The sequence below is a fragment of the Pelmatolapia mariae genome, linkage group LG18, assembly GCF_036321145.2.
Source record: "Pelmatolapia mariae isolate MD_Pm_ZW linkage group LG18, Pm_UMD_F_2, whole genome shotgun sequence".
Classification (NCBI taxonomy): Eukaryota; Metazoa; Chordata; class Actinopteri; order Cichliformes; family Cichlidae; genus Pelmatolapia; species Pelmatolapia mariae.
The window spans coordinates 9,034,114-9,046,298 of record NC_086243.1 but is presented as its reverse complement, the minus strand read 5'-3'; the positions used below and the strand labels follow the sequence as shown (position 1 = coordinate 9,046,298).

At 38.2% G+C, this 12,185-nt stretch overlaps 1 protein-coding gene across 1 annotated transcript in view; it reads left to right on the top strand.

Moving 5' to 3' along the window:
* LOC134616876 (vertebrate ancient opsin-like) overlaps window positions 1-4,197 on the top strand; it is a 60,667-nt gene extending 56,470 nt beyond the window's left edge. Inside the window, exon 4 of the mRNA XM_063461934.1 lies at window positions 3,136-4,197. Within this exon, the coding sequence (XP_063318004.1) occupies window positions 3,136-3,417 (282 nt within the window). The 3' untranslated portion in view covers window positions 3,418-4,197. The remainder of the gene's footprint in view (window positions 1-3,135) is intronic.
* Window positions 4,198-12,185: the final 7,988 nt, after the last annotated feature.

Here is a 12,185-nt window from a genome sequence, read left to right as displayed (position 1 = left end):
GGTTCGTGTAATAACGACAATGATGCTTATAGCCTTCACAAACAAGGTGCTGAACATCTAAACTGCTTTTCCGGTGAAGTTGCAGTAATGGAGCTGGTAATAACAGGGTATTGCAGAAGCTGCAAAATTAAGAGGCAAAGGTGCTGAGATCTTTGCCTCCCACCACTTCAAAGACATTTTCATTTTGTCACAGCTCACATCGAACACATCTCTGTCACAAAATAGAAGAAACTGCTGATTAAAGCAGGCCCCAAAAACTGGTAGTTAAAGTGATAAATTTATGTTATTTAGGGTCCACCAGGTGGACACAACCCTGTCGTCACAATGTCAGAGTTTTTTGGGGGGTTTGGAGCGTTTCCCCAATGATTGTTTTGTTTCTTTAATAGCCTTGCACCTACATGATGAGTACATAACTGTACCCCTTCCTAATGCTAAAGACCAGTCACCATTTCTCCAGCAGTGGGACTGTAATTTTCCTGGTACAAGGAGGGCTTGGATATGTTCTGCTATGCCTTAAGTCCTTGTTTTTCTGTAGCAGCACACAGTAGGGGATCACCTCTGTTTGTAGATCTGCAGGGCAGGTCTCAGCCTCGAGTCAGCCTTTTTCTGGAACTAAAGTGCAGTAGCTCACCAATAGCCCAGTGAACGCAGCATGAACCCTATCTTTGTTTCCCTGCTTCATTAATTTAGTACAGTGCAAGTTCAGAGTTACAGAGTCAGCGTCCTCTTCCTTTACAGCCTATTTTGTTATACAGAGACCGAGCGACACCACAGGTCCTCAATTTCTCGTCTCCAGAGGGTTGTTATGTTTATCCAAAGCTGACTCTGCAGCATTAAGAACAATGGAGATAATGATTGTGGATGCCAGTGCTGCTCCAAAACTAATGGGACATTATTCCCACATCAAATAAGATTAATGCAAAAAGTCAATTATTCAGAGCAGCATGATAGAATGTTAAAAAACAAAAAAAAAAATCAAATTCATACTATTTGCTGCACATTCACATTTTCCTCATTACATCAAACAGCCAACGCTTTCAGAAATGCAAGACAATGACCTGTGCCACAGTTTTGTAAGGTAAACCCCAAAGGCTGGGGAAGCTGGCTGGTGAACGGAGGCTAGACCACAAACACAAATGTAAGTGGTAAAAGCAGAATAAACTTAACAATGTGATTATTTGTGTGTGTGTGTGTGTGTGTGTGTGTGTGTGTGTGTGTGTGTGTGTGTGTGTGTGTGTGTGTGTGTGTGTGTGTGTGTGTGTGTAAATCTGAAAAAGAGGGCATTGCTTTCAGGAAGAAATCCATGGTTTTCTTCTTGTTTTTTCTTTTAGCACCTTTTGCTTCGCCTGCTGTACAAACTTTTAATGAAATGATTAAACTTTTTGGATTTGCCATTTAGCAGGTTTGACTTCAGCATGGAGTGCACTTTCTGTTTTAACTGGCACAACTTTCATGTTGTTAAAAGTGCTAAATGATTTGTGGCACTGCACAACACACAATGAGAACCTAATTGGGAACATTTGGAATAACCACGTATGAGAATACATATACAAAATAAACCCATTTTCTCACCCCTGCATTTTTTTGTGTGTGTCAACAGTAAGCACTGAACTCCCATTTTAATTTAAACATTTCTTTTAAAATACAACACACCCCTTTTATTTCTTCATAATTTGCTTCCAATCAACCAGACTGGAAGCCAAGAGCTCAAGTAATAGTTCTCCTGGCTTTCTAGAGAAGTAATTTACTAAGTTTTAAGCGATAAAAAATGCTAAAGATGATAGAGTTTCACAGGAATAAAATAGTATTTTTGCACTAACAAGGTAATTCTCAAAGCCAGAATATAATAAATCTAATATAGTGTTATATATTAGAGGCGATTGAACAAGTGGGGTGAAAGAAGAAATGGTAGCTCTAAAAAAGGAAAATGGTCTCAGGTGGAAGGGTAGCTGTCAAGCCATTCCTAAGTAAGGATGAGGTATGCCAAATCACACAATAACTTGTGTGAGAATCAGTGGCAACAGGTCTTATGGAGTGATGAATCCAAATTTGAAATTATTAATTTAAATAAACAGCCATATGTAGAGGTCAGGAGAGAGATCCAGCAGTGACAGTCTACAGCCATCTGTAAAACACGGTGGAGGCTTTGTTGGGGATCTTGTCAAAGTCGACAGAATTAAAATACCACCAGATTCTGATCCATCATGCAAAGCCATCTGGAGAGCATCTGATTGGCAACAAAGTTGTTTTTCACAGCACAGCAGAGTAAACACAGTAGAACCTGGATACACCCTCCACTTGCCATCCTTTGCAGGGGCATAATTTCCAGGGGGGTTAGGAGGGTTATGCTTAAAGCTGTAGCGCCCAGATCACTTACGTAGACAGCTACTTTCATGCAACTGAAGGTGCGGTAAGCTGAAGACAGCTTCAACCGTCTGTTTGCTGAAAAGTAGTAACGCGACCACACTGCATTTTCTTGTTAGTAACGGTAATGGCGTTGTAACGATAGAAATAGTAATTAGTTAGATTACTCGTTACTGAAAAAAGTAACGCCGTTAGTAACGCTGTTACTTGTAACGCCGTTATTCCCATCACTGGTTATTACCAGCAAAATAGTTGCATGTTTAATCATCTGGGAATTTACCCAGATTTATTTACTTATTTAGACAGAGATCTTGACGCCCCCAATGTTCAGCACAAAGTTATGCCGATGATCGTTTGCACAAATAACCCAAATCATTTATTACACTGAAAATACAGTGATGGCTCACACTCATAATTAAGTGTTATCAGCTGGTCATTTGACTTAGCAACTGCATTTGGTGCATTTATATAAGCAGGCAAGTGAAAACAATAACCCTATTTTCCATCACAATTTACCAGAGAGAAGAGTGAGACTAAGAAAATAAAGATTATGAGTCACTATAAACTTCCCTCTTGAAGAAGCAGCAACCTTGCTCAAAAATGCATCAAGCTGGTATTGTCCTTAAAGCAATATTAGAAAAAGGTATAAAATGCAGCCTAGCAAGAACCAAGTGTTTAGTTCATAAAGTTTTGTCCTCTGTGGTCTCTTGCATATAACTGTGTAGTTTAAAAGAAGCTTGACCATATGTTTTTGCTGTATGCTTGCCTCAGTTTTACAGGTGCTTCCAAGCCCTGCTGCAGTGTGAAACTCCTCGACGAGGCTCCAGCTTAAAGAGTTCCTCCAAGGTCCCCACCAAGGCCATGAGGGGAGTAGCAGGAACTGGTCCCCGCCGTACTAACGAATTCCTATTTATGGTAGCGTCATTGGGTCAACCAGCTGCCGCAGTCCCCCAACTGGGGCTCTCATGTGAACCTACTATCGATATCACAAAAGCCCCTTCTTCAGACAATAAACCTGTTGTAGTCTCACTAGTGGCTCACCGTGATGGCTGACAATTGGTTATCTAATCATAAAACCCTAAGGTCCCCATCCAGGAGATCAGTGAAAATGAAAGAGGTGGTTTTACTGAGACTTAAAAAGCGGCAGTCTGCCAGTCCAGGTGGATTCAACGTGACTCCAGCATTAACTCTGGCCTGCCTAGTACAGATGATAGATCAGTAACAAAGGGCTGTCTCTGGACAAGGCCTCGGACTGTCTCTGGAAAATGTGAGCAACAATCAGAGATGACAGTAAATCTACAGAAGCTGGGAGTTTGTATTTTTTACTGAGAAAAGAAACACTCATGATCCTTTCTTAGAAAGCACATTTAAAGGATGCTCTTATCAGAGTTCTGGAGAAAGCATTGTCAGACTGTAATACAAGAGGAATTATAAGGATCATTTTGTGCAATATCTCATTCTCTTAAAATGTCATAACAATAGCTTGTTCAGGAGTGCGGGGGAAGGTCTATGATAGGTCTGTACTGATTGTTACTGACAGCAGTTACAAAGTGAAGTGAAATTGAAGAACACCAGCCACTTATGACTCCAAGCTTTTTGAAGTCCTTTAGAATGAGATAACTTTAATAATCTGTGCAAGGGGATTGCTTTTGCAGCACTTGCACAAATAAAACGAAGTTGTAAAATTACACAAGAACACAAGAAAGTGTAATGCAATAAAAGTACCTGAGAAACGACAGAGGTGCAAACTTAAATGGAAGAGGTAATAACTTTACCACTATAGAGTGGCAAACTCTATAGAAAACTATAGAGTTAAGTCTTCAAACCAGCAATAGTAGCGGTCATAACAGTTACAAGAAAAAATCAAACGAGTGCAAATAAGTCAAAGTGTTAAATTGGATAAAGAGAAGGAGTAGCATTCACAATTAAATGTCTTAATAAAAAGTTAATTGTACATTTACCATTGCTAGTATGCTGGGGGTGTTTGGATTTTTTTCAGGGAGATAGACTTTGGAAAGAAATACTGTAACTGCAAGTTGGAAATCACTGTACAGCCCATTCAGTAATGGCTGTGAATGTGCAGTCTAATGTAAAGGGGTTTGATGAAATGCAGCATCTGGCAATGGTAAATAGTTAGCACTTGTATACCTCAAATTTTATATTCATGCTGTGTTTTGTTATCAGAGAGTTTTAAATGTGTGTTTAGAGGAAAGAGGTAACATCCTAAAATGTTAGTAGAAGATTCAGATAACTACAAGTTTATTTTATTGTTCATAAGCATGCTGTCTGCAAAGTTTGGAAACAAATCAGCTTGGCTCATAATCTTCACAGTAGCTGATATATTTATTTTCTCAAGAGTCATTCTGCAGAATTTTGCAGTTCAAGAATCAGTATCACATCTGACAATGTGCTCCAAAGCGTCTCCAAAGCACTCCATTGCAAGCAACTCACATAAGTTAAATGGAAAGAATTTGCTTTATCATATCATGTTTTCCATGTATTTGTCAGCATCTTGGTTTTTGGGTTTTTTTGCTAAGAAATTTAAAATTTCTCCCTTCTTGAAATGCAAAGATTACAGTAGAGTTTCTGAATGCATCGAAGCTATGTTGTCAGTAAATGTTTAAACTGTATATGGTGTGGAGCCACTTTTGCTATTGCATACAATATACACCTATTGGCTACAACAATGACAGCAATGACAGGTGAGGTGAAAAACATTGATTATATCATTACCAGGAATTATTGGGCAGCAACAATCAACATTTTTTTTTAAGTCCAACCTGGAAATAACTTACAAACAAGAGAAAATGGTAAGTGTGCCCATTTTTCTTGGTCAGCTTCTGATGGTTGGACAACTGGACTACTAGCATTTCCAAAATAGTGATTGTTGTGAATTTTTCCCAAAAGCGAGCTAAAGAAGGAAAACAAGTAAACCAGCAACAGGGTCACGAGCACCCAAGACTCACTGATGCACGATGATTCCTTGAAGGAGGGTTGAAGGCTGAAGAACACATTTTCTTTTCCATTATGTTGACAGCTGAGTGTGTGTGGATTATTTACAAGAGGAAGACATGGCAGCAGGATGCACTACTGGAAGTAGTTAGGCAGACCAAGGTAGTGTAATACTATGGGAAATGTTCTGCCGGGAAAGCTTTCCCATATGGAAAAGAAATAGAAAAAACTTATAAAAGACTTGCATAAGATGTGGCCTACTTCATATAGTGAATCATATAACGCTTATATGATTTACTCATGAAAGTGGCCACTTTCTCTCATATATTGTTTTAGTAAGTATCCAAAACATACAAGTTTCATTTATATAATTTTTCAAGGGATCTCATATCTGTTTTCACTCTTGTATGCTTTTCATACAAGTTTCACACAAGACAGATACAAACTTTATAAGACTTATATATATATCTTTTCCATATGGGTTGGTTTGGGAGTTCATGTGACACATTAAGATGTATCACATAAATATTGTTGCACACCATGTATATTTCATGGCAGGGTATTCTGAAATGACAATGGGCTCTTTCAGTAAACTATGCTGCAATATCAACTGCAATGTTCAGGAAAGTTGACTAATATAACAAAAATTTGATGTTTTTGATGTGGTCATTAAATTCCCTTAATTTGTGATTTGGGATGTGCCAGTTTAAAGTAAAACAAAAAACCAAAACAACTGTTAATGTCTTCATGCCTGACAACCCAGGAGGTCTCGTGGCGTTCATTCATCGACTGCTCAGAGCTGTTTTAGCAAGAGGGGAGCACAAAATTAGACACTGTTGTGGCTGAATGGTATAAGTTTGTATTGGCAATTTTTGTAAATCACTTTTACCACAAAAGCTGTTTTGAGTAAAAACAAAACAAAACAATGTTAATAATTTTGGAGGTGCATAGTTCAATAAATTTTTTACATCTAAATATACCTGCAGTGTGATTTTTGTTTTTTGTTTGTTTTTTTTAGAAAAATCTTTGTAAAGCAGAACGGTCAAAAATTTTAGATGTTTGACTTGGATGTGTTATGGGAAATGCGGATGGACTCAGACAGCAGAACGCACGGAGGCACAGAGTTGCAATGAAGGAAATGTATTTACAGTGAAGGGTGAATTTTCAGGGACAGTATATTTACAACAGAATGTGAATGGGAATGCGGAGCCAGGACGTGCAGGTGAAGAAACACACACTGGTAGCGCACTCGATTTGGTACTGTTTGCCAAAACCTCCAGAAGGAAACGAACCAGACGAGGCGACCCGAAGAAACAGAGAGGCGAAATCCTGGGGAGGAAACAAAACCCTGTACAGTCACCAGCGAAAATAATCCACAGGCTTCAACAATAACGCAGGTGTCACTGCCCCTTTACACACTGAGGAAAGTTTCTGTTAAAGTTTCAAAACTGACTCACCCATAGTTTTCCTGACAGTAAAAATTGGTCTGGGCTCTGATGGGTTAAAGAAGACGGACATTAGTAATGTCTCATGTATGTATATGTTAAGCAATGATTTGTCATTAGCTGTTCAGGGGATGTTATGGGTGCATATAGAGCTATTTAATGTAGTTTGAGGGCTGGTGTCATTTTTTGTTACTAGTTCAAAACCCATATTCAAATGAAAATGTTGACTGTGAGCTCTCAGTCTAAAAAGCTTATTGCCTGCATAACCCTGAGCCTAGAGCAGATTTAAGCTACATTCATTTTGTGGTGAAGCTCTTAGAGCACCACCAATGTATAGACATTTATTGTAAAAGAAAAAAGCTAACATGAGATGTTAATTATAGCTGATAAAACCTTCGGCTGCTTAAAAAAAGTGTTTAAAAAGTGATTCATACTTCTGATTGGTAAATCTACCTCTATTATAACTCTAAACTGAGTTATAACGGAGACTTCAACACTTTTGGAACATCTCTATTCCGATGACGAACATAGAAAGATCAATTTTTTACAATAAATTATTATTATCTATTCTTTCCAAGCTGCAAATGTTGATCAGTGTGTAGAAAGTATTTTCCAATGCATCTTGTGTTCATAGTGCATGAACACAAGTGGTTATACTACAGCCCAAGTTTGATTCTTCTCTTCTTATCTCTTCCTAGCTCTCAGTATCAAAAGCACAAAGACCAAAAAAGAAAATCTTAAAAAGCATTGCTTTTTGCATGCTGTTATTAATACTGAATTTCAGACTATGTGTGTCAGATAGCAGAAGATGTTTTTTCATTACTTGAGGTCCTGGGAACTACTTCCAAGGACCTTTAATATTTCAAATCTGGGAAGAGTCGGGAGACAATCTGTCTCTGACATTATGATGATGGACTTCATTAAACCTGAGTCTCAGGGCATAATGTCTGATTATTTAACTGAATAGTCTCAAGGCTATAGACTGAAGATGGGGTGAGTAGTATCCTTTGTTCTTTGTTCTTTGATCTTATATCAACAGTGATTATAACTGAGTATTATTACATTGTTCTAGAAGCTGTGAGTAATAATGTAAAACAAATATGTGCCTATGAGTCAAGGAGTCTCATCTAATCTTTCTGATTGTGAGTCAGATTTGACAAAATAACTGTCTAAGATGATGTTTTAGGAGGTTTTGTTACTTACAAGTGATTAAAATGATTGCATTTCACATTGTAAAGTTAAAATATATTTCTGAATTCATTAATACATTGAGTAAGACAAAAATAAAGAAGTTATTAATAAAAACCGAGCACTCACTGAGAAATAGTGCCCTCTTTTTATCCCACGTACCCCATAATTCACAGTCTGATGAATATACCTATTTTAGGGTAAGTCTTGAAATATAAGATGATGGGTGTTATTTGAACAGTTATATGATTGTTAAAATGCCAAAGGGTCCAAATGACTCTGTTGTGGTCACTACCATAAATCAGTAAAATTCTAATGCAAAATATTGCCATTTTACTTCCAGCAGGTTATCAAATTAGTACCGAATATTATTATACAATTACTAATTGGTTTTGCCTCATGGGCATGTTTGTTACCACTTTACCACTCCAAGCCTTTGATCTGTAATTATCCAGTTACACAACCTGTTCATAAAAGACAGTCACTTGGATATTACTTTGGTAATTAGGTGGTAATACCTTCCTATTTCCATAATATTATCTTCTTGTTACCGCCCCATAATTACCACATTATTACTGAACTGTGGTGGTATCCATTCACCCACTAAAGCCATGCATTCAATCTTTCTCTTTATTACTTTTTTAGTACCTCTCCACGCTTTTCAGCCAAGTGTTTTGCCAAGGGCTCCTTAAGTTATAGTGCAAAGAGAAAACAGACAGGATTGGAAAAAAGTTTAGCACTGCTCAAACACAGATTTATCCCTTAATGTAATAAAACCATATGGCTTTATCTTCAAAAATAAAGTATGTCTTATTTGCCTATTAAAGTAAGCATGAATGAGAGAGTAATAGGATGCTGGTTGATTTTGATGCATTCACTTAATAGGGTCCCCATCTGGTATAGAGCATAACATGTCAACATGTATTAATCTGTTAGTTAAAATGTTTTATTGTGTTTTTATTCAAGCAACTGAGAGTAAAAATGGGTTACCCCTTATTTCCAGTCCACCCTGTGCCAGTAGCAGCTCTAACAGCAGATACTCAGGAGTTCTTCCTTTTAGTCTGTTATTATTCTCTTTCTCACTTGCAGTGGACTTTGTGACTCTGTTGCTAACAACACTACTGCAGTCTGATTAAAAACAGAGCATGTCATTATTCAGAAGCCTTATGTTTTCCTGAGAAAACTCCAATGTTCAATTTAGCATTGAGTATAAGACCCAGTTAGGGCTACAGTTACCAGGAGGAAATACAGCTGTAAAGTTCAAATTAAGCGTCAGAATGAGGAAGGAAGGTGATTTAAGTAACTTTGAACATGGCATGGAGAAGACCACATCAGGTGCCTTGGGATTTATTTTATATTTTCTATGTCTTTGTCTATTTCCTGTCAGCTAAAAACAGGACACTGGCTAACTACCAGAAGATTGGAAAAATGCTGTCTGGTCCAATGCCCTCAGTTTCTGCTGCAACAGATTCAGTCAGAATTTGGCATCCAAAAGATTAAAGTATGGATCCATTCTGCCTTGTACGATCAGTTCAGATTGCACCAAAGGACTCTGTCGACTGCACATCCATGATCCATTTTATCTTTGTTCTTGCTAAATAAATTATTAAAGGGGACATGAAATGCTACACACATAAAGGCTAATATACACCATGGAGCCCTGCTCTGATGTCCTGATGTCATGTAGTTGGTCGGTTGATTGCAGCTAATAGACTTACATTAGTTTATGTTAGCTAACTAATGACAGAATCGATAACTTAGAGGAAAATAACCACAATAAAACTAAAAATCAGTTTAAAGGGATCACATTTGTTCTGCCCCTGGATGCAACAATGAGTTTTATGTTAAGAAACCGAGGCTATACTGTCCACTTTTACTGTCTGTCTCTTTAGCAGTAAGTAGCTGATCGCTGTTTGGCTAGCTGCACTCAAACGGGAAAATCCAGCTGTTAGCCCTAATGTTTTGGTTTGTAAAGCACTTTATGAATAAGAACAGTGTGAACGCGTGTTTGAGTTACCAGACCAACAAGCTGGAGTCCACACTCCAGCTTTTCCAGTTGTTCCTGATGTTTGCAAGATGCTATCAGCACTTTTTTATGCAATAAAATATTCTCTCTTTTCCCAAAAAAATCCTTCACTGACATTTGGGCTTCACTTTTCCTCACTTGTAATGTGAAGTAATCCAGTCAGTGAGATGATGTTAGGGAAAACAAAAGGTCTCAAAAAAGTGTGGTACCTCTTCCTTGGAGCCACTACTTCTCACACATGACCTATTTTCCCTGCAGACACACCGATGGGATTCCCGATGGTGCTTCGGTAAGAAACTTAGTTATGTTTGTGGTGTGATGTGCATATAGTGGCCTGTTATATTGTAAACAGTTGGGATGTACTTGGGAAGAGCTGATACTAATGGTTCCTGAAACACATGGAGTGTTTGTCTTTGAGTCCTGCCAAACTAGCCAGACTAAGGCAGTTGTAGTATCTGGCAGGCTGCCCGGTAACCGGTGGGCCCAGCCAGCTCTCTGATGATAAAACACACTGTAAATGAGTGCAGACAGCCCAGGGGGTTCCACGGATAATTGATTAATAAAGTCCACTGTCACATGAAACCACCCACCATGACGTTTCTCACAGGCTTCTCAAATTATATGTTTGACCACCCACAGGACAGGCTTAGAGCTCAACCCAATAACATTTAGACAGTATCAAAGAATGTCCTTGCAAATTGTTGCTGTAGCTGTGAGGGTTTTGTTATGTTTTACCTGCTTGTAAATGATTATTTAAATAATTTATTCCTTTTACAGCTTGATTGCCATTTAGCTTTAGATATTATCACCTTGATTTTATTTGATTTGATTTGTTGCATCTGCCAAGTCTGCCAATAGTTACACACATATTGTTACAGAGATGATTTCATATTTTAATTTTTTTTAGCTTTGTTATTTACATGTAACTGTATCTTGCGACATACTGCAGCATTTGGTCTATAACAAGCTGCTACAAACAAATTGCCCTTGAGATTAATGAAATAGTTTGGACTGCATTGTTCTGTACTGTATTGTTTCCTTGCTGCAGTGGCCCCAATAGGAAAGAGTTAGCTCTCTTGCAAAAAATGTAATGCAGTATGTGTTGCATATACAGTGGCTGCCTCCTTCAAATTGCTTGTGCTACTGAGTGCATCATCCTTGGAATAGCAAGTTTGTATAATGCAAGGTTATACTCAGTACATGCTGCATTTGGAGACTATACAGGTCCAGTGTTCAACAAGCCAGTGACTGAGGCTCGAAGATGATAGGAAAACAACAGGTTTCTATAAATAATCATATAAGCACCACTTCTTCCCAACTTTTCCTCTGTCTGAGAGTCTCACTGAACCAGCCTTGGTCTTTCTAAAAGGTTCCCAATTAATTTCTGTCACAACCCCCACGACAGTTCCTTATTGGTTTGCTGTTCTTCTCCTGTTGGTCCATGACCTCTGGATGCAAAGATTTATTGCATCTGGTGGTTCTGTATACTTAGTGAATGTAGGTTTTGTTCCCTGGGGCCTGTTCTTTTAGTTACAGGGTTTGTAGTATAGAAACCTTTGCAGTGATGTCACAAAGACAATCTTTGGAATCTCATTTTGCTGCACTTTTAACTAAAGATGCAATTTATTTAAATATGAGCCAAATTACAAACACGTTTTAAAATCTGGTGGTCTGCTCGACTCTGAATGCACCACTCTGCTTGGTGAGAATTTTCGACCCGACTTTGTCAAGGTTAATTAGTGTATTCAGCTTTAAAACTCGTGTGACAGTTTGGTCGAAATGAGATTCATTAATACAATAAAATATTAACCGATGGGGAATTTCTCTGCCAAGGTGTCTCACAACGGAAGCCCGTCTGGCAATAAAGTGCTAAAGGAAACAGTGGTAGGCGCTGGATTGATACACTTCATGGCAGATCACAGACTGTTTGGGGATCTTGGGAGCATCAGATACACTGATTATTATTAAATGTTGGCATCACTGCAATGGCAGGCATGACAAACATGCCTATACAAATTTTAAGCACCCAACAAAAACTGAGGATGCCAGTGATTATTTTTAATAATTATTCACATAGTTAATACCCTGTTGCTAACCACAGATCTTGTTCGCCCACTTTGTAAAGTGCTCTCAAGGCAAAGCTTAGTAAAAGTCTGTTGCTCTCTTATTCATCACTGAGACATTTTCCACTACATCTCCTGCAAACTTGA